Here is a 23,722-nt window from a genome sequence, read left to right on the forward strand (position 1 = left end):
AAGACATATAATACTTAATGTTAGACTGCAACAAGTTCAGGATCTCCTCTATTTTGATTTTTCATTTTATAATTGTACAGACAAAAAAATTGGTTTCATTAATATATTGATAGGAATGAGTGTATTTTTAATATAACTCAATTACTTGAATTTTTCCTATTAGAAGTAAACTCATAGTAATCTATCATCAAAAATCAATATTAACAACCTATTTACACCCAGCTGACATGGCTCAGTGGTTAAGCGCTGACCTATGAACCAGGAAGTCATGATTCGATTTCCAGTTGGAGTGCATGGGTTGTGGTCTTGATCCCCAGTAGGAAGTATGCAGAAGGCAGCAGAACAATGATACCCTCTCATCATTGATTTTTCTATCCCTCCCTCTCCCTACCTCTCTGAAGTCAATAAAGATATATTTTTGAAACAAAACAAAACAAAACCTATTTACTAGTATATCAACTAGGTCCTCCTTCAGTTTTATTAAAAGCAAATAATTTGAAAACCATTAACTTCAAAAGAATTTGTTAGCTAGTGGGCAAAATCATTTACTTTTTCTATTTCTGGGAAGTACTTTGCAATGGCTTTTCCAAGGTTTATTACACAACTATTATCTGTAACTGTTACTCTCATTAATGGCACCTAGTTTAATTGAACAAGAGCTAAGAATTCTACAGTATAACCCTCACCTTTGCCAGGCACCATTTGTCCTAAGAACTTTATTAGTTTGACCATGTGAAACCACTGTCTCTAGAGGTTAAAAATGGTTGAACATGGAAACTTTATTCAGTTTAAACTACCTATTAACTACTCAATCCTCATCACAACTTTAGGTCCCGTTGATATCCCAATTTAAGGATGAAAAATCAAAGTATGGGTAGGTTCAGTCACTTACCTAAAATCTCTTGGCTAGAAACTAGTGAATTCAGGATTTGAATTCAAGTTTTAGTGCTCTGGGTTGTTCTCTTATCTACTAAATTACAGCTGCCCCTCCCCTCACCCCCATATACTCAGGAAGCTTTGAAAAATAAAAATTCTTAATTTTAACACACATTTTCCAATATATTTTTAATAATAGGTTTCAATCTTGCCAAGTGCTTTAAATAAAATTTATAAAACTTTGGAGTTGCAGATTTATCTATATTTAATTACGAGGCAATTGTCAAGCCAAAAAAGCCATTAATGAAAATACTTTCTGACAAGGAAAATCTAACTTCATTTTTTAATTTAAATAAGAATTCTAGTACTCATTTTGAAAAGCATTTAAAAAACCACTGAGAAATACGATACAGAACATGTCTCCTTAATAAGAGGATATAATAAGTCCTCTTAATCAAGACCTCATTAATTCATATAATTTATAATAGCCTATAAAACAAAATTATAAATCGATATGGTATTTATTATTACTTACTAGAGGCCCAGATTCATCCCTCAGCCTGGCCTGCGGGAATCAGGCCAAAACTGGGTCTCCAACATCCTCAGAGGAGTCCCAGATTGCAAGAGGGCACAGGCCAGGCCGAAGAATCCCACTGGTGCATGATGGGGGCCAGGGAGGGACAGCACAAGGGCTGAAGGATGTATCTGGCCCCAGGGTGTGTCTGACCTGTCTTGCCCAGTCTCCATCAGCTAGACCCCAGCAGCAAGCTAACTTACCAGTTAAAGCATCTGCCCCCTGATGGTCAGTGCACATCATAGCTACCAGTCGAATAGTTGGATGCTTGAACAGTTGCTTAGGATTTTTTATATAAAGATTTTTAATAAAGTAATGAAATATGTAATTCAAGTCATAAATTATTTATTGACCCAGAAATAATTTTCTGGTTAAATGAGTGTACATTCATGTATCAAAAACTCTGATGCTTGGCCACTGAGAGCAACTAAATTAAAATCTATAATAATAAAAGGGTGATATGCTAATTAGACTAGACATCCTTCCAGATGAAGCCGGGTCTGGAGGGAAGCTTGGGTCTCAGGTACCAGAGGGAAGCCAGTGCTGGCAGCTGGGGGTAGGAAGGCCTGCTCTTGCACCAATTTCTTGTGTCGGGCCTCTAGTAATATATTACAAAGACAGAAAGAACTCTATGAGTTTTATTAGCCATGGTGATTAAATTTTCTTGTATCTAAATAAAGAGAAACTTTTCTATTGCTCAAAACTGAGCAGTCTGGCAGCTAGCGAGCACACACACACACACACACACACACACACACACACACACACATATATATATATATATATATATATATATATATATATATATATATTTAAATATATATTTAATGATTTCAGAATGGAAGGGAGAGGGAAAGAGAGATAGAAACATCAATGATGAAAAAGAATCATTGATTGGCTGCCTCCTGCATGCCCCCAATTGGGGATTGAGCCCACAACCCAGGAATGTGTCCTTGACTTGAATCGAACCTGGGAGCCTTCAGTACACAGCTGATGCTATATTCACTGAGCCAAACCAAAGGGCAATGTATTTTTATTTTTATTAATAACATGTAGAGAATATAGTCATTTTATAAGACAGAATAAGAGGAAGGTTAAGTAATTAGAGTAAATATTTCATGATGTGACTTGATACAATTTCTTAACTACTTTATTGAATAATACATACCAATTCAGAAAGAAATTATAAAAATTTTATCTATAGGTTTTATCCAATGTCTCTTGAAAATTTTTGGAAGTCTCAAAATATATTCTAATTATAGTAAAAGTGATGTAATTTATTAACCTACTAGGTATACTGCTTCAACTCTTCAAAGTTGTTCTTTTTTCCCCAGATAATGACAAGTTCCAGCGATGTGTGCTGAGAAAAGCTGAAAGGAACTGCTTATCTATATCCTATATATATAAAAGCCTAAATGACCCTTATGCGGGGTCGACCGAACAATTAGTCGACTGGTTGCTATGACTCACACTGACCACCATGGGGCAAATGCTCAATGCAGGAACTGCCCCCTGGTGGTCAGTGAACCCCACAACCAACCTTCTATGGCCCCTCCCCCTGGCCTGCAGGCCCTGATTGGCCCCCATCAGGACTGGTAGAGAGAAGCCCCAATCAGCCCTGATTGCCAGGCAGTCTGAGGGATTCCACCCATGCACCAGACCTCTAGCATTTAAATAAAACTTAAGTTCATGTATAAATCTGTTTCCAGAAAATATATTTCTTTTTTTTTAAAGTATATTTTATTGATTTTTTTACAGAGAGGAAGGGAGAGAGATAGAGAGCTAGAAATATCGATGAGAGAGAAACATCGACCAGCTGCCTTCTGCACCCCCCCCACTGGGGATGTGCCCATAACCAATGTACATGTCCTTGACCGGAATCGAACCTGGGACCTTTCAGTCCGCAGACCACTGAGCCAAACCGCTTCGGCCAGAAAATATATTTCTTAATTATATGTTATTTGTTTTGCTATTGTGGAACTCCCTCAAAATTGATGCATTCTTTGACAATAGTGGGGAGCTGGAAGAGGTGAGATCTTTAAACCACAATTATCAATTATCCATCTGTTTTAAATGCCAGTTTACCTTTAACAGAAATATCTATTAGACTAAAAAAGACACAAGTCCTAAGATGATTTATGCTTCCTTGGTTATTTATTGACAGTGATTTGTTTTCTTGCACTGATATTCTGAAGTCACTTTGATGTTCAGAGAGATTTTTGAGGTGAGACTTTTGTGAAGCAGGATAGAAGAGATTGGGAGGGGGGGGAAAGGGGGGAATCTGCTTTTAAATTTCTTTCACAGATTTACTCTCAGGAAAGAACACATAGGAAATTGAGTAAATGGATACTGATACTCTTTAAGCTGTCATTGCAACTTTATTTCTTTTAAAGTCTTGATGTTATTGTATAATGGTTTGCATACCTAGGTTTAAAGACTGCTCCAAAGATTATTGTAAAGGCAAAATTTAGAGAAAACTAAAACTCTCTGCATGTACCCAGCCAAGTCCACACCCTTCAATAACCAAATTAATAGTTGGATAAATAAGTGTGCATGTGCACATTTTACATAATCTAATATTCTTTTATAATCATGCTACATTTAAATTAAGCATGCCTTGTAATTTCTATATAAGCTGTTTATGGTTTTATTAGGCCAAAATATGACATAATAAGACTGTTCTTTCATTAATTGTATATTTCCCAACCTTGGATTGGGAAACTGTATCTGTGGGTCCCTAAGGGTCTGAGAAATTCTGATTAAGAGATTTAGTCATTAAGATCTTAGGCCATCAAGTCTATCTTACCTGGTTTAAATTACAGCTTCCCACTTGCTAGCTGTGGATCCTTGGGCAAGTTCCCTTCCTTCTCTGAATTCCAATTTTCTCATCTGTAAAATAAAAAATATAATGTAATCCAAAATGCTCACTTCTTCTTAGGTCGAATTAATTAAGAGAAACACTTCATTCACCCCTAAAATCAGTAAGCAAAAATGTTATTTCAAAATAACAGAGACTCCTTGTAATTCTGATGTTTGGATTCTGGGTGTAATTCAATAAAAATAATGTATAATACTTTCAAAATAATTATAAATACTTTTGTTGGGTCATCATGATCTAACATTTTCTATGCATTTGAGGAATGAGAAACTTTATATTGCTAAAAACTAATTAGTCTAGTAGCTAGAATATAATTTTGGTTTTTAAAATAGAAAGCAAAAAATATGTTATTTTATAAGGTGAAATACAACGGGGATTAATTCTAATTGGAATGGTATCACAAACTTTATTCTTTTTACTCGAGATTACTAAGGTTATTTGGGGTCTTTTGTTGTTGTTGTTATTCCATATATGTTTTTGGAATATTTGCTCTAGATCTGTGAAGTATGTCATTGGTATTTTAATTGGAATTGCAAAGAATTTATAGTTTGCTTGGGATAGTATGGACATTTTAATGATGTTAATTCTTCCAATCCATGAACATGGTATATGCTTCCACTTATTTGTGTCTTTCTCAATTTCTTTCTTCAGTATCTATAATTTCCTGAATATAGGCCCTTTACTTCCTTGGTTAAATTTGTTCCTATGTACATTTTATTTATTTATTTATTTTGCTATAGTAGTGACAAAATCTTTATATCTTTATGGGTAGACTATCACACAGCATTCTTATCTTTTTTTTCCTGCATGCTCTTGAGGGTTATTGTTGTGTGTTTTTTTTTATTTTATTTCTGTATGTTTTGTCATATGCACTCACTCATTAAGGCAATTGACACATCAGATACAGTCTCCACCAAATATTTATTTATTTATTTATTTATTTATTTATTTATTTTAATTTTTAATTTTTTTCTATCACTACTTGTTCCCTCTATACCCTCTTTCACCTCCACCAACCCCTGTCCCTTGTATTCACCACATGGTTGCCTGTGTCAATGAGTTCTTTCTCTTTCTTTTCTCTTTTTTTGGCTCATCCCTCCACCAAATATCTATTAAAAGCCTACTATGTAACAGTACTCTGCTAGATATCATGGGTACAAAGGTAAGTCAGATCCTTACACTCACAAGTTGAAGTATAGGATAAAGTATGATATGTGTTAAGTGAAAGAACATACACAGAGACACCTACTTACTATATTTATTAAAAAATTTCCAGGCAATGCAAAGTGCCAGTAACTATTTGAAGGTTGTAGAGGAACTGTCCAAGCAAATAAGTAAAGAATCCTCTAGCAATGTGAAAATAATGTCTATAAGCAGAGGGAAGTGATAACCAGTCATAAAGAGAATGACTAGAGATGAAAAAGAGAAAAGCACACCCATATGAATCTCTGGGGGGGAAAAAAAAAGCCATTTTGTATGCTGTTTTCTCTGTTTGGAACACTCTTCTACCTTCTTTCTTGCCCAAGCCCTGTCTATTCCTGCATTTCTAAGTTTAAAATGCTTCTCCTCTGAAAAGCTTTCTCTTGCTCACCTCCCTTCTCCACCCTTTTTACAGTACTTTCTTATCATTAACTAGTGACCTGGTCCACCGTTTCCTGCACATTGAAAGGAAATTAATTAGAAGATGGCTGGCTGGGTGGGACTGGGTGAGATGGGCCGAACACACCCTGAAGTCAACCTCCCACAGTCCCTCCCTGGCTGGTCGCACCTGAGATGGCGCTGTGGCTTGAAGGGCATCTGCGGAATGAGTGGGCTCTTGGGCCTGGCTTGTGGGGATCCAGGGCCTGGCTTGTGGGGATCCAGCTGAAATCAGCAGTCTGACATCCTCTGAGGGTCCCAGAGTGTGAAGGGGCACTCTGCAAAGTTGCTGTTGCTCAGTAGATCCTGCATTGGGCATCTGTCCCCTAGTGGTCATTGTGTGTCATAGCTACCGATCTGATGGTCAGGAGGTCATATAGTCACTTAGCCATATAATATCTATCTATCTATCTATCTATCTATCTATCTATCTATCTATAGTTATTTGTTATTGTTCTCTCCTTTTTGTTTTTATTTTTTTAAATATATTTTATTGATTTTTTTACAGAGAGGAAGGGAGAGGGATAGAGAGCCAGAAATGTCAATGAGAGAGAAACATCGACCAGCTGCCTCTTGCACACCCCCCACTGGGGATGCGCCCGCAACCAACGTACATGCCCTTGACCAGAATCGAACCTGGGACCTTTCAGTCTGCAGGCCGACGCTCTACCACTGAGCCAAACTGGTTTCAGCTGTTCTCCCCTTTTCAATAAACTATAAGTTCTACCACAAAAGTCTTGTTCTTGTTGTGTTTCTATTAGCCAACAGAATGCCTGGCATATACTTGGTGTCTAATGTATATGTTGAATAAATGAATGAAAATGACCACCTGTTTAATGCCAAGTATGCATAAAGCACTATACCAAGTACTTTATATGCATTATCTCACCTACTTTTCCCAGTGGTATTTCCATTTTACACATGAGGAAACTGAGACCAGTGATGAGAGATTTGCCCCAAATCACACAGCTAATAAGAGGCAGAGGACTAAAATCAAGAATTGTCTGACTCATAAGCCTGAATTCCTAACCTCTGTATTGTAATAATTTCTTCCTGGTCCTCCCTATGGTGTTACTCTTTTTTTTTTTCTTTTTTCTTTTTTTTTATAAATGATCTGGGGTTTATAATTTGTTTGGCCCACATGAAATGTTATAATAGTGAGTGGGGGAAAAAATCATACAACTTTAAATGGTCTTATGTTTCCTTTATTTCTCACATGTGCTTTGACCAGGTGAAATTTCTAAGTGTTGTTGATTTGAACGTATGGTTAAATATAATTTTTTTTTAATTTTGACAATATAAGGGAAAAGAGGTCAGTGTCCTTGATAACTAGTCAGGTATTGCATGTTTTAAAACTTCTTGTGGCATACCAGTTGAAAATCGTAGAGCTATAACAAAGACCAGAATAGAAGGGTTAAAACTTTAAAACTTTATAAGCATAAATCAAATATCACTTTTGTTTTTGAAATTCATTTAATCTCTGTGTTTAGAGTAAAATCTAAACTCCTTTCCAGCTGAAACCGGTTTGGCTCAGTGGATAGAGTGTCATTCCGGTCAAGGGCATGTACCTTGGTTGCAGGCATATCCCCAGTAGGGGGTGTGCAAGAGGCAGCTGATCGATAACTCTCATCTATGTTTCTAACTCTCTATCTCTCTCCCTTCCTCTCTGTACAAAATCAATAAAATATATTTTTAAAAAATAATAATAAGCCGGGACCGGTTTGGCTCAATGGATAGAGCGTCGGCTTGGGGACTGAAGGGTCCCGGGTTCGATTCCAGTCAAGGGCATGTACCTTGGTTGCGGGCATATCCCCAGTAGGAGGTGTGCAAGAGGCAGCTGATAGATGACTCTCATCGATGTTTCTAACTCTCTATCTCTCTCCCTTCCTCTCTGTATAAAATCAATAAAATATATTTTAAAAATAATTTAATTTAAAAAATAAAATAATAATAATAATAATAATAATAATAAACTTCCTTTCCATAGACTATAAGGTCCTTAATGATCTATTAATAGTTCCTCCTCTCATTCTAAATCTCTCAACCTTTTAATTTCTTTAACATTACTGGTCAACTTTCTAACTCCCATATATGGTAAGCTGGTCCCAACCACTGAGACCCTGCATTTGTTGGCCTCTCTGTTCTTCTATCTAAAGTTCTCTTCTGCCAAAACCGGTTTGGCTCAGTGGATAGAGCATTGGCCTGCGGACTGTAAGGTCCCAGGTTTAATTCTGGTCAAAGGTATGTACCTTGGTTGTGGGCACATTCCCAGTAGGGGGTGTGCAAGAGGCAGCTGGTCGATGATTCTCTCTCATCAATGTTTCTAACTCTCTATCCCTCTTTCTTACTTCCTATAAAAATTCAATAAAATATAAAAAATAAAAAATAAATTATGTTCCCACTGGAATTCACGTGGTAATTTCCCCCCATAATTCAGTTCTTAGTTTTAATATCACTTCTTAAGGATGTTACTCACCCTTTACTTCTTTAATTTTCATCATAGGCCACATCCTTATGTAAAATATTATTTATCTATTGTTATAATGTGTTAGGATATAAACATTTATTTTTAAAAGTTTTTCTGAGGTGTGAGCTATTATTATATGAAGGCGGATTTCCACCTTAACAAGAACCAATGGAACAAGCAGAGTCTGGGTTAAAACAGAGCAAATCAAGCTTTCACATTGTGCAATAACTCTTAAAAAGCACACTTCTATACATACACATTCCACATAGAGACAGTATGCCACTAGTTTGATTACTCACTCAAGTAACTTGTATTATATTAAGACATGTTTACTATGTGTGGGGACTGCGTAAAATATTAGATTAAACTAAGATTATAAAACCTAGTTGTGCAAAGGGTTAACAGCCTTCTGCGGGAGAAGGGTTGGTAAAGGAATAATCACCGCAGTATAATAGAGCTATAACAACGATATGAATAAGGGAGAGGGAAGCAAGGGCTCATCTGCTTAATGTGATCAGGGAATGCATCCAGGAGATGAAGATATTTGTACAAAATCCTGAAGCGAGTGTTTGAAAGCTTGCCAAGGCGAAGAAGGCACTGGAGCCAGAAGGAAGATTTGTGGGGATCAAAAGGAATTTCATTTTACAGGGAACTGGGAGAAGCCAGACACACATAGAGCACAGATGTGTACAAGTTAAAAAAAGACAGTGTACGCAAAGTGTAGAAAGGCTATTTGGCAACACTGTTAGTAACTTGATGATGGACTGCAATTCTTTATTGTGCAATTCTTTATTTAGCAAGACTCTTGCTAGCAGCAATCTCCAGTCATGACAAACGAAAAGTATCCAAGCTGGTCGCCAGTCATCCAGCCTCTTGCTATTCACACCCTCGTATAATCTCCTCCTACATTACACAAGAGTTTGTCTGTGTGACCAACAGCATAAAACAGAAATGGTAATTTGCCATTTAGAGACTGCATTATAAAATATTCTGGAGTCCCTTGGTCTCTCTCTCTCTCTCTCTCTCTCTCTCTCTCTCTCTCTCTCTCTCTCTCTCTCTCTCTCTCTCTCTCACAGACACACACACACACACACACACACACACACACACACACACACACACACACACCCTCAACCACTCATGTCACTCTAGGCTCTAGGAAATGCAAGGGGTCTGGAACTAAAGGCTCCTGCCAACAGCCAGATTCTCCTGCCCATGAACCAGATTCTCCTGCTCATTCTGATGACAGTTAATTCTGACCAATAGCCTGGCTGTTCTCATTAGAGCCAGAACCACTAGCTAACCATTCTGATTCCTGATCCACAGAAGTTCATGTGAGACAACGAACAAACAAACATGTTGTTTTAAGCTGCTAAATTAGGCTATATACTACTTGTCAGACAGTAGTATATAGCAATACACTACTCACTTCCAAATGCCCCCTAGGGGAGTAGTGCAGATACCAAGTGAAACCAAAGGTCTATGCTAAGGGCTCTGGACTTTCCCCTAGAGGAGGTGGGGAGTTGGGGATACATTTTAAGCAAGAGATGTTGATTTATGTTTTAGAATGACTCCCTTTGCCTTGAACACAGTGTCTTCCATTCCATTCTTTGGTCCTTGGCTACTGCATTTTCACCTACCTCTTAAAAGGCTTAACAAACTACATGGTAATTGTCTATTTGTTTTACTCCTGCCTAGATCTTGAGCTTCCTGCAAACAGAGTTGGTTCTTAGTTGATTATTAACCATCTTTTGTGTCCCTGGAAACCTGCCTGATGAGCATGTTGAGAAGCACTTAGTATTTACTTGTGATTAATTGAATGATGGAGGGTAGGTAAACCTGCAGAAAGGGAGTTGGGTTAGCAGGCTATTATATTAATTCACGGGAGAAGTGATAAAGAAATGTATTTTAGAGGTTGTAAAGAATAAGAAATTAGTCATTTAACATAAACACACACACACACACACACACATTTACAGTAAGTTTTGCAGGTGTAATCTTCTATCAAAATACCTAAACCTTTGTACTATTTGTGTTGTTATAGCTCTTAAGCAGAGATAAAATGAGGAGATACCAGTAGCTAAAATAGAAGAGCTTAGTAATATTACTTGAAGTTTGTTGTTATAAAACAACAATACAAAAAAGGATGAAAAATGAAATTAAATAGCCAATACATTTTTGTGCTTTTTCAATTGTGATGAGTTGATTTGCTAGTATACCAGGCTGATACAAGTTTCAGTGGGAATAAGCAATATAATGTTTTACATAAGTAGACTCTATATCCACATAGAGTTATACTTATAAGTACATTAGAGGCAAGAAATTTGTGCGAGAGTAGGCCTTCCTTCCCCAGGCTGCCAGCACTGACTTCCCTCTGGCTCCCGGGACCCGGGCTTCCCTCACAGCCCAACTTCATCTGGAAGGTTGTCTGTTCTAATTAGCACATTGTGTTTTATTATGATAGGAGCTATAAAGAAAGAAGCCTTATATTCACATCAAGATAAAGGAGAATCTGAATGAAACAAAAAGAAAGTTCAAGCAAATAACAAAGAGATGTCAATTAGAATTGCCTTATACTAAAAATTCTGAATACATTCTAAAGCACTGGATAAATTGTACAAAAATCCCCTTTAAAGTAAATATCCCAAGCAAGTGTAAATTTGTTTTTGTTCAAATATAAAATCAGTTAGGAAATGCTATCAACAGATAAAACAGAAAGGTACCACAGGAGTCATCTAAGCATCTCATCATTCAAAATAATGGTTGCAAAAAGGTGTTAAAATAACCAATACATATTCCATGCTTTTCTCTCTCTCTCTCTCCCTCTCTCTCTCTCTCTCTCTCTCTCTCTCTCTCTCTCTCTCTCTCTCTCTCTTTCTCTCTCTCTCTCTCTCCCTCTTTTATCTTCAGTGCTTGAAATAAATAAATGAGACACCTGGCTTCATGATCTACCTAAAGTCTTGTCTTTATCTCTATATTTCATTCCATTTTACACTAGTACTTCAGTTGAGGTCATTGTTTTGTCTTACAACCCCAAAATTAATAACCACTTCCTTGTTACATAAGAGTAGCTCTTATTTTGGCAAACTGGCCTTGAGTTTCATTTTCTAGTTTAATTTTATATCCTCCCACCACACACACACACACACACACACACACACACACACACGCACAACTGGCAACTTAATGTGATGTTAACAATCAATTACACTTTATGAAAAATATTATTATAAAGGATATTTTTCCTTTTCATTGTTTTTCCCTAACAAAATCATTTGCTATACTTAAAGTTTTTCAGGTGTAATCCTCTGTTATTATAAATATTTAAATGCCACATGTTGGTTTTAGTTTAGAAATATGAAAGAGAAAAGGGGGAATTTCTTAGGAATTATCTATGCAGAATAATTAAAGTGATCTCTCAAGGATTTGTATGATCTGATTAAAATATTAGTAATTTATTGGATTTTTTTTTCATCACAACTGTAATGATGAGATATTTTTTCCTCAATTGCTAAGCAGATGAAGAGATAAAAAAACCAAGAATTTGAAAACATGATTGGAAATCTTTGCCTAGGTTGTTCCTGTCCAGTTTTCTTTTTCCTTGCAAAATAGAATCAACTAAATACTTTTTGTTAGCTAGAAATAAATTTTGGTTACATTTTTTAAAATCAGAAATAACAATAAACCTGATGGATGAATCCCATACCTTATTTTATTTGGTTGTTAGAATAAACTGGAGTTGTACAGAGTCTTCCCTTCGATTGGAATGTTATTCATTTCATTAAAACAATTTTTTATACACATGCAATTCAATTTATTTACTTTACATCTTATAATTCTAAAGGCTTAACTTGTTTGTTGTTATAACAGCTTCAAAACATCACTTGTTCTAACCCATCAGATGATGCAACATAATTTGGCCCTTTCTTGTAGCTGGAACTCAGTCCTTTGTTTCATTCCAGTGATTTCTGGGACTCTCTTGGATTTCAGTGCCTCCTGCTTAGCTATGGTATGTTGTGTTTATAACTTGCTATACATGACTTCACAGTCCTCCTTTCTCTTCAACATATAAACCATGTTGAAAGGATATTCTTATATTCAGCATACTTATTATTATAGTTCTTATTTCTGGAGGGCCAGACAACTTGGGGATAAAGAGAGCTCTCCAGACAACCTACCCTATTTCCCCCAAAATAAGACAGTGTCTTATATTAAATTTTACTCCCAAAGATGTGCTAGGTCTTATTTTCAGGGGATGTCTTATTTTTCCATGAAGAAGAATATGGTACACATTTATTGTTAAATGAAAATAAAGGAAATTTATTACCTGTATACAGTACTGTAGTTGTCAACACAAACTAAATAAACTGTGAATCCTACAGTATCAAGAATTTACTCATTTATTCAATGACAATCATGTCTTCATCTTCAGGAACATCATCATAACAATCCAATTCCTGAATTTCCTGGTGAATTTCTTGTGACTCCATTTCTTTCAGAATCAGTGGGCCACATCTCTCATCTTTAGCAATAGCATTCTGAGACAGAGCCTAGGGGGGCCTTATTCTCGGGGGGGGGGGGGTGGCTTATGTGTCACTCAGAAGGAAACCTGTAAGTAGGTCTTATTTTAGGAGGATGTTTTATTTTTGGGGAAACACGGTAGTTGCTTTGTAAGCTTCATGATAAAACCTTTCTTTAGAACTCAGACTACTGACTTCTTCAAAGGGCCACTCCTCCCCATACTCTTCCTCTTCCACCTCACTGTCACTTGAATCATCTGGATTGGAAGAACAATGTTTCCAGACAGCATTTTTCTTCAAAAATGCTGTCTTAGCATTTAAAAATATGGTTCAGGCCTGGTTACCTGCGTTGAATATTTGATTCCTGGACTTTTTCCTTGATCTGTTTGTTGCACAGTGATGGCTCTTCATTTACCAAGGGCATTTGCTCAGGGGATTTTTCAAGCTCTGCCTCTGGCACCAGCTATGATCACACTGGGTGCCTTCTTCAACTTCATTAAACTGGGTCAACTGGGCGGCCCACTTCCTCTTCATACACTTTCCCAGGGAATAGTCTTCACTGTCACAAGGGTTATCAAGTACACTCCTACTTCCACATGAACTCTGTTGTGAAATTCCATTGTGCTGCACCTGCTGAAGTTCAGTTTGAGACCCTTGGGTTCTGATCTTTCTCCATAGGCACTACAGTCCCAGATCACAATACATAGGATATAGGTCTTCAGTGAGGTGTAGTGGGCCATGGGGATTGAGATACTGGGAAGGCCCGGTACTCATTGGGAACCAGTAAACATGGAAAATACAGATTTATATTTCTGACTCTTGCCCTAGGAAATGAGAATGGCTTATAGGCAGGATTCTGGTACCAGAAACTTGGGGAAGGCTGCTGGGCCATGCAATAAAGAGATCTGGAGTTATTTTCCTCAGAATGTGCATTTTCTTCTCACAGTTCGTTTTCTAAGCTCTTCTAGTTTGAAATCTGCAACTGGGAGTGCCTACAGTGGCACAGCAACTGTACTTTAGAAGTTTTAAAAATATGTTTTAGACTATGAACATCAGCATAGTTCCCAAAAACCCTTTGCTAAATCGGGATGTTTCTGAAGCCTCAAATTTCAGCTCAGCTTGCCTTTGCTGCAGAGATAAAATACTTTGTGCAAACACTTCCATGTTTACTTGACAAACTTTCACACTAACCAAGAAATTGGGTATATAGGAACATTCTTTTTTTTTTTGTCATAAGCAAAAATCTCAATAGCTCTAATATTTACCTACTTACCCAAAGTCAGACATTTGACTTTTCACAAATTTATGTGAAAATATGAATTATATGGCTAGCACAGCACATGAACAGGGAAATCTACCATTCTCTTTAAATTGTGTTTGCTTTAAAAACTTTTCCTCTCTGGCAAGTTTTGCTTGTACTAGGGAGGGCAAAATGTAGCCAAAAATTGTAAAGTGGAGTAAATGACTTGTAAAATTTCTGTGTCTTTTTTTCCCTTTCAATTCTAACTTTGCTCTGCTTTCCTTCTGTTTTATTATTAGCATTTTTAACATCTTTCTTTTAGGCATTACTAAGTATTCTGACTTCAGGTTCCTCTATTCTTCTCATTTTTTATAAAGCAGACTTTATATGCTATACTCTAATTTTTTCTGCACCCTCTCCATAATTATGCTTTCTCTATGTACTAGAAAGCTCTTCTTGGATAATCTGATTAATTCATCTTTGTTTAAAGCAGTGGTTCTCAACCTTTCTAATGCTACAAGCCTTTAATACAGTTCCTCATGTTGTGGTGACCCTAATCATAAAATTATTTTCATTGCTACTTTATAACTGTAATTTTGCTACTGTTAATGAATTGTAATGTAAATATTTGTGTTTTTGATGGTCTTAGGCAACCCTGCTAGTGGTTCTCAACGGCTGCTGTAGATAATTTCTAAATTAAAATAATTTCTTTAAAAAATATCTGATTGTACAATTTTAAGTATGGTAATAAAGAATGAGCTTTTTGGTTTTATTTTTTTGGATTGATTGGTTATTCACAGGCTTTGCTGCTGTCCTAAATTAGTTTGATTTGCTACTACCAGATGTTAAACACATATCTAAACTTAAGAATACAGTTACTAAAATTACAGTGTAGGAATTAATATTTTATTTTAATTTTTGTTAATTATCACTGAGGATATTTTTTTCATTGTTCTTTTTTTTTAATTAATAAATCTTTACTGTTCAGACTATTACAATTGTTCCTTCCCCCACCCCCCCATAGCTTCACTCCACCCAGTTCCCATCCCACCATCTGCCCTTACCTCCCACACACTGTCCTAATCCATGAGTGAACAATTTTTGTCCAGTTTCTTCTCGCACCCCACATCCCTTCCCCCGAGAAATGTCAGTAAACTTCCTTTCTATGCCCCTGATTCTATTATATTCACCAGTTTATTCTGTTCATTAGATTTTTTTTATTCACTTTATTTTTAGGTTTACTCGTTGATAGATATGTATTTGTTGTTCATAATTTTTATCTTTACCTTTTTCTTTTTCCCCCCCTCTTCTTAAAGAATACCCTTTAGCCTTTCATATAATACTGGTTTGGTGGTGATGAACTCCTTTAGCTTTTTCTTATTTGTAAAGCTCTTTATCTGCCCTTCAATTCTGAATGACAGCTTTGCTGGGTAGAGTAATCTTAATTGTAGGTTCTTGCTATTCGTCACTTTGAATATTTTTTGCCACTCCCATCTGGCCTGCATAGTTTTTGTTGAGAAATTAGCTGACAATCGTATGAGTGCTCCCCTGTAGGTAACTAACTGTTTTTCTCTTGCTGCTTTTAATATTCTCTCTTTGTCTTCTGCTCTTAGCATTTTAATTATGATGTGTCTTGGTGTGGTCCTCTTTGGATCCCTTTTGTTTGGGGATCTCTGCGCTTCTTGGATTTGTAAGTCTATTTCTTTCACCAGATGGGAAAAGTTTTCAGTCATTATTTCCTCAAATAGGTTTTCAGTATCTTGCTCTCTTTCTTCTTCTGGCACCCCCCATAATTCTAATGTTGGTATGCTTGAAGTTGTCCTAAAGGCTCCTTACACTTATCTTCATATTTTTTTATTCTTTTTGCTTCTTCTGATTGAGTGTTTTTTGCTTCTTTGTATTTCAAATTTTTTACTTGATTCTTGCAATCCTCTAGTCTGCTATTAGATCTCTGTACAATATTTTTTATTTCAGTCAGTGTATGCTTAATTTCTAGTTGTTCCTTTTTTCATATCCTTGGGGGTCTCACTAAATTTATCAGCCTTTTCTAGAAAATTATTGAAAAACCTTTTAACTGCTGTTTTGAACTCTATATCCAATTGTTTACTTTCTTCCATTTCTTTTATTTGTTACCTGTTTCTTTGTCTCCACATTTTTGCTGCTGAGATAATAGAGTGGCTTTGTGTGCTAGGTGTCCTAGCAAGGCCCAGTGACTCAGCCTCCCAGTTATCTGAGGTAGACATTCTTGGTCCACCCCTTTGTGGGCTGTGTGCACAGTCTTATTGTAGTTAAGCCTTGATTGTTGTTGGTATCACTGAGGGGAGTTCACCTCCAGGCCAATTAGCTGTGAGAATCAGCTGTGTCTATGCTAGGAGAACTTCTGTGCTGGAAACACCCTTATGAGACAAGACTTGCAAAAGCCTCTGTGCTCAGCTTGGATGGAGTGGAGTCACAGGGTGGAGCAGACAGCAATGGTTATGGTTTCCCATCAGCCCTGCTCTAATAGGCCCCTGTATCTCAGTGTCCCATGGTAATCACTGCAAGCACCTCTGAGAGAAAGCTGCCATTGAGTTCTGCCTGCTGCCAGATAGTCCACTTTCTCCCTGAATGAGTCTGGGTCCCCAGACTTTCAACTGGAACTGGAGTTCAGCACAGTCAGAAACTTTAGTCTCTCTCCCGCTTGAGAAAGCCAGCCACACACTCAGTTGCCAGGCTTCTCTATGCGTGTTCCAGTACCTCTGCCTCCTGCAGCTCCTCCTCTGAGTCTCAGTGTGCTTTTCTCTTTCCATCTAGTTGTAGAATTTTCACTCAGCTAGCCTTCCTGTGGTTCTGGATGATGTCCGTTTTGCCTTTTAGTTGTAGTTTTGAAATTGTTGTACAAGGCAACAGTTTAAGTGTTTAACTATGATGTCATCTTAGTTTTCCCTCTCCATTGCTCTTTATTTATTTATTTATTTATTTATTTATATTTATTTATTTATTTATTTATTTTGCTTTAAAATGAAGCTTTTATACACAGTTATACATATATGTACAAGCAGCTCTGAAGACCAGACAAATAACTCACATTTTGGAACCTTGGAGGCTCTACAAATTACACTGGGTTTCAACTAGTCATTAAACCTTAGGTAACAGCATCTAGAGCCTTGGCCTTAGAAAGAAGAAAAAACAAAACAAAACAAAACAAAAAAAAAACCAGTGGCAAAACACGACACTCCTGGACTGTGGGAAATAAAATTGTGGGAGGGACATGATTGGAAGGAAACCACTAAAATTCCACTCATTCCAGGTTCCTCAAATTGGTACCAATGGCAGCCACCTCTGGGTCGGTCACCTGTCCTCTCATAAAAGCTTGACGGAGAAGGAAGAGCAGCCTTTCTCGGCCTGAGGGTTGTTCAGCACTTGAAATGAGCTCCGGATCAGCTCTTGGCAGAAGTCCACATGGGCCCCTTTCACGAAGGCCAAGCTATCAGAGTCAACCACCACTCATGCCCCTCCCTGTTCAAATACCCTGTCATCGGGGTTGATCCCTGTATCCAGTGAAAATCTGTACTGGAATCCGGAGCATCCACCTCCCTCCACCTCCAGCCTGAGGAATTCTGCCCCTTGGGTGATTTCCAGGAGCCTCTGGAAGCAGCTGTTGGTGAGGTGGATCTGCCCTTCGCCAGCCTCGGGGTCGGTGGATGCCGCGAAGAACCTGCTCCTCCACCAGGGGGTGGCCTCTCGCAGGGCCGCCGCCTTTAGGGACAAGCCCCTGGGGGCCGCCATCTTCCTCTCCATTGCTCTTTAGAGAGAGTGGAAGGGAGGGAGGGAAAGGGTGAGGGCTGTGGGGGTATAGTGAGAGAAAAATATTAGTGTGAGAATGATATATGCATTGGTCACCTCCCGCATACACCCAGACTGGGGGCCAGAGATCAAACCTGTAACCCAGGTACATGCCCTTTACCGGGAATAAAAACTGAGACCCTTCAGTGTATTGGGCTGACACTCTAACCACTGAGCAATACCTGCCAGGGCAGTGTAGGGAATTAATGTATTTCCCAAGTTTCCCCACTTATTAGATACTAGGATTCAAATTGAGACTCAATTGAGATTCATATGCTTAGTGATCAGTCTGACCAAATGACAGAATGACCAAAATGACTGATCAACCACTAGCTATGATGAGCACTGAGTACCAGGGAGCAGTCACTCAATGCAGGAGCTTCCCCCTGGTGGTCAGTGTGCTCCCATGGTATGAATACTACTCAGCTGACCATGATGAGTGGCTGCTCCTGCAGCAGGCCAATCCTCACAGGCCACTCCCCACCCCCACCAGTGCACAAATTCCATTCACTGGCCTTTAGTCTTAATATAAAGGCCAATGATCTACCCTTAGGCCCTGGACTGCATTTGACACTATTTCAGATTTCCTTTTCTAGCTCCAGTAAATATTTTTATTGCTACTGTCCACTCCTGCTCCACCCGTACACTACATCCTAGCCTTTGTTGGACTGTGCCTTCACTCATGCTCTCTCCTTGACCTGTAATGGAACTTACATTAATAGTCTATTCTGTACAATTACTCAAAACAAGACAATGGACAGTTGACACCCCCCCCCCCACTCCCACCCCATCTGTGGTTTCACTTTCTGCAGTCTGTTACCCATGGTCAACCGTAGCCAAAGAACTATTATTTGGGAAATTACATAAATGAACAATTCATAGCTTTTCCATTATGAGCTGTTTTGATGAACTTTCACACTGTCCCAGCTCCATCCTGCCTGGAATATGCATCATCTCTTTGTCCAGAGTATCCAAGCTGTACACATGCTTCCTGCCTGTCACTCATTCACTTGCCATCTTGGTTATCAGGATTGTCTTGATATTGTGGTGCTTGTGTTCAAGTAACCTTCACTTTATTTAATAATGGCTCCAAAGTAGAAGAGCAGTGATTCTGGCAATTTGAAGAGAAGCTAGAAAAGTGCTTCCTTTAAGTGAAAAGGCATGTATGTATAGCAAAAATATCACATATATAGGTTTCAGTACTATCTAAGTTTTCAGGCATCACCTGTAGACTATTGTACTGTTGAGCCCAGAGAAGATGGTTTCATCTGTCTATGTGGGGGTCTACCTTCACCTTACACAATCTTTTAATTAATCCTTTAGTTTTTAACCCCTTTAACCTCCAGTTTGAACCTTGACAGGAACCCCAGGCCTCCAAACCATGAGAAAATCGTTTTCTCCTATAAAAGCAGTTAAATTCAGCACTCAACCCTCCTTTTAAGTCGTAGACAAAAAAATCCACCTTTCTTTTCCATTCTCCCATTTGGTTTATTCTCTTCTGTTCTCTCTCTCTCTCTCTCTTTGTGTGTGTGTGTGTGTGTGTGTGTGTGTGTTTTAATCCTTTTTCAGTAGGGTCTCTAGATGAAGAAAAACACATCTGGGCATTCAATTTGTCATATTTTATTGGAAGTCTAATTTTAAAAAATATATTCTATTGATTTTTTACAGAGAGGAAGGGAGAGGGATAGAAAGTCAGAAACATTGAAGAGAGAGACATTGATCAGTCACCTCCTGTACATCCCCCACTGGGGATCTGACCACAACCAAAGTACATGCCCTTGACCTGAATCAAACCTGGGGTCCTTCAGTCCCCAAGCAGATGCTCTATCCCACATGTGTCAAACACAAGGCCCGCGGGCCAAATCCGTCCCGCCAGGCCTTGCAATGTGGCCCACACCGCGCTGTCATCACTGCACTCCGCTGCGTTTCCATCACAATGACAGTTTATGACTGTTCAGTAAACCATTCGGCCGGCGATTTAGGCTGGATTTTAGATTTTGGCCCCTTCTCTGATTGAGTTCGACACCCCTACTCCACTGAGCCAAACTGGTTTTGGCTGGAAGTCTAATTTTTTAAGATAAAAAGAAAATTAGCCTGATGGTAAAATCCTGGACTTTAGAATCAGATTCCCCATCTTACCAAAGTCAGGGACCTCAGAGGAAATGGTTGTGTTTGTGTAGTGTGCTGGGGTAAGGTCAGAACTGAAGCTGACGGTCCCTGTGCAAGCCCTCCACCTTGAGACAAGGGTGGTCCATCTCAGGGCACACATGCCTCACTAGGTGGTTGGGTTGCTCTGAGCATCAGCAAGGTTTGACTCCTGTTTGGTTTGGTAGCTGCATGGCCTTGAGCAGGTTAACCTCTATTTGTAAAAGTGGGGGTGGGGGTTATAATTCCCACTTCTTAGTGCTCCTTTGAGAATTGGAGAGGCTAACATATTTGAAAGTGGGAATGCCCTATATACACACAGTAGGTCAACGATTGTCTGCATCCTTTCTTCACAGCTCCTCCAATCAACCTTACCTCACTGTGCAGGTGCTCACATACACGTATTTGTTAAGCAAATGCTAACGTGGACACCACTGTAATACAACAGAGAATACTTTGGGGCCAGGGGATCTTGTATGCCAGAGAGCAGCATTAAGCAACTGAGCAGAGGAAAGAAGGGAGCCAGGAGGTTAAATAGCTTTGATTCAAATGGTGACAAATGTCTTCATTATTGGAAATCATTTTGATTTGAGGCCAATAGAAGGAATAAAGCACTCTGCAGGAGTCAGGGAAGTCTAGTGCCTTCTTTCTCAGCTGAAAGGAAATAGCCCAGGTGGCTAGAGATTCTTGTTTGTGTGCTTTGCAATAGATTTATCTCTGTTCTGCTTAACCCTTATCTTTTCCTGCAGAATAATCTGTTTACAACTTCTCAGGTTTACAATCCTTCCTAGGGCCAGGGCATTCCACTATTTCTCACCTCAGATTTGGAAATGCACATCTTTCATTTAAAACAGAAAATATTACCACTCCAAAATGGAACTTGCTTGGCAAACTCCTAAGGCAAATGAGATCGCACATGAATTTCACTAACATGTGAAAAAATAAAACAGGAAAGGAGCTTGAAGAATGGTGAACCCAGATACTAATTCTTATCGCCTTTCTCTTTTAATTGTCTTCAGCTTCTTCTTTCCTCACATCTTCATTCCCCGCCCCGCACCCCCCCCCCCCCCCCCCCTTCGCCCAATCAATAAAAGGCCCACAGAAACTCCAAAGAGACAAATTGTTAGGGAGGAAATGTAACAAGTCCATTCTTTTCTTTTGCTTCTAGTCGGTTGGGAAGTCCAGCCAGCCAGCAAGTGAAGCCCTTATCTCATGGGGTTATCTACCCAGGGGCCAGTCTTTGATCCCCAGAAAGCATTTCCCAATTCTGACCACAAAACCTCTCACCACTCCTCCTCCTCCCTCAGCTGCCAGGAAATCCTGGAGCAGTCTTTGCCCCGGAGCCGCTGGTGTTTTTAATAAGCAGGGGTTGAGTTGAGTTGAAACTACACATCAATTAAACGCACACTTCAGGGGCCTCGCCGCACACCCCGGGGTGCTGGCATCCGCTGAGGCCCAAGGGCCAGGCCGCCTTCACCCCCAGCTGGCTCTCCAGAGATTTGCCCGGGGAGGTGATCACACTCGCTTTTGCCTGAGAACTGAGTGAGATGGGCCCGTAGGCTTCACCCCGGGGCTGTGTGTGAGGGAAGGGAGGCCGTGCTGCAGCTTGAGGGCGCTCTTCCTGGGGACCTCGAGGTGGGCAGTGCACGGATCGGTTGGATTTCTTGCAGGACCTCCCTCACCGCGTGCAGAGCAATGGGACGCCTCCCCCTCCCCCCTCCTGCCTCCCTCTCCCCCAACTCCAGCCTGTTGCTTCCTCTGCGGCTCCAGGTCGGTTTTTCCCGGCGACTCTAGTGTGACTTCCAAACTCCGAGGCTGCGACTCGCCCCGCAATTAGCGCCCGCCTCCCGCCTGCTGCCCGCGCGCCCCTGGAAGCCTCCTGCACCCCAACCCAACCGCCGCCCGAGGGGTGCGCTCCGGGGGCCGCCGATCGCAGGTCCTGCAGGCGGTGGGGGGCCGCTGGCGGCGATGAAGCCGTCCTGGCTGCAGTGCCGGAAAGTCACGGGCGCCGGGGGGCTCGGGGGCCCCCTGCCCGGGCCCCCCCAGGCCAGGGGAGCCGGCCCGGCCCGCAGGGCCTACGTGGCCCCGGGCCCGCGGGGCGCGCTCGGGGGCCGCGGCTGCCGCGCTCTGTCCGTGGGCGGCGGCGGCGAGTACCGGACCCACTTCGCGGCCTCGGTGGCCGACCCCGAGCGGTTCTGGGGCAAAGCCGCGGAGCAGATCAGCTGGTACAGGCCCTGGACCAAGACGCTGGAGAACAGGCACCCTTCCACCAGCTGGTGAGTGACCCCTCCGCCCGCCCTCCCCGTCCCCGGCCTCGACGCCCCCTGCTCGCGAGGGAGCCCGGGGTTCCATGGGGAATGGGAATGGAGACTGCAGATGTCAGTGTGTGTTTCAGTTCAGTTTCACAGCTTTTCTTGCCTTCTCTTGAGGAAGTCGGGAGCCCAGTTTCCCGTAGGCTGATGTACCTGGATTGCAGGGCTCTGCGCGGCCCTGGGATGTTAAACTGATGAAATCGAGGGCCTGTCTCCAGGAACAGCACAGCCCAACGTGGGAAGAAGCCCTGTAAACAAATGCAAGCACTCTATTAAACCAGGGAAATATGGCCCAGAGGCCTTGGGGAAGAAGGGGATAGAGGAAAGACTTCAGTAAGTTCACACCCAAGTAGGGTTGGGGTGGGTGAGTGTGTCTTCTCAAAGTACTCAAGTACCTAAGTCTTTGAGACCGGGAGCTGGAAATCCGGTTGGAATTTGATTGTTTCTGATTGTGTTTTAACCGGAGAGGTGGGAGAGGGGCTGTCCATCATGGCTGGGCCCGGAAGGGTTTTTATATGTCATGGTAAGGAGCTCCAAGGCCCTGTTCTGTGTAGAAGCCGGAGTATGAGAATGCCCAGAAAGAATGCACACAGTGGTGCTAGAAACCACGGTAGGAGCAAAGGCTTTTCTTCTAGAGCAGCAATTATAAGTAGCTAGAAACACTTTTTATATTACAACAGTCAGAGATCCATGACAGCAACTTGCTAGAACAGTAAGGGTGAGACACAGTCCGTGAGAAAGAACTCAGAGTTGTGGCTACTTTTTGGGACACGCGCTTCACAGGTATGACTGTGGTTGCTCGCTCTCATCTGCCAGCCATCAGGGAGCAATGTTTCCTGAGAAAGTTTTAGAAGCACTGCAAGAAGCTTTCCCACTCCCGAGTTCCCAGCAGTGAGATGGTCAGGTTTGCATCTGACAAACGTCCCCTGTTGAAGGCAGGGAACTTGGAGCGGGGAAGGGTAGATGGACCAGAGCTGATCTGTGTTGCCACCCTCCCCTGCCCTGTCCTGTTTGAAAATGTTGGCATGGTTTTCCCTTGAGAATCTGAGGGCCTTTCCCCTCCCACTTCTTATTTTGACAGCAGTGTTTGACTCATCCTCTTTACATGCCTGGCAATGACCCAAGTACTAGGCATACACCAATGAGTAATATATGGCCCCTGGTTTTTGGGAATCATGATGATTGAGAGCTGGAACCAGAATATTGGGCTGGAGTCCTGGCTTTTGCAGTTACTGGTTGTGTGTTCA

At 40.4% G+C, this 23,722-nt stretch overlaps 1 protein-coding gene, 1 long non-coding RNA gene and 1 pseudogene across 2 annotated transcripts in view; 2 read left to right on the forward strand and 1 right to left on the reverse strand.

The window, feature by feature from the left end:
* The first annotated feature begins 12,363 nt into the window (after nucleotides 1-12,363).
* On the forward strand, nucleotides 12,364-17,509 carry LOC123653210. The gene is made up of 3 exons (XR_006742881.1): nucleotides 12,364-12,376; nucleotides 13,050-13,052; nucleotides 17,393-17,509. It is a non-coding gene; the product is annotated as an uncharacterized LOC123653210 (long non-coding RNA).
* Nucleotides 17,510-17,535: 26 nt separating this feature from the next.
* Nucleotides 17,536-17,965, reverse strand: LOC118729527 (annotated as a pseudogene).
* A 3,897-nt stretch (nucleotides 17,966-21,862) lies between these two features.
* Nucleotides 21,863-23,722, forward strand: part of ACSS3 (acyl-CoA synthetase short chain family member 3) — a 158,604-nt gene continuing 156,744 nt past the window's right edge. Inside the window, exon 1 of the mRNA XM_036456557.2 lies at nucleotides 21,863-22,439. Coding sequence (XP_036312450.1) covers nucleotides 22,132-22,439 — 308 coding nt within the window. The 5' untranslated portion in view covers nucleotides 21,863-22,131. The remainder of the gene's footprint in view (nucleotides 22,440-23,722) is intronic.

Source organism: Pipistrellus kuhlii, unplaced genomic scaffold, assembly GCF_014108245.1.
Source record: "Pipistrellus kuhlii isolate mPipKuh1 unplaced genomic scaffold, mPipKuh1.p scaffold_m20_p_3, whole genome shotgun sequence".
NCBI classification, from domain to species: domain Eukaryota; kingdom Metazoa; phylum Chordata; class Mammalia; order Chiroptera; family Vespertilionidae; genus Pipistrellus; species Pipistrellus kuhlii.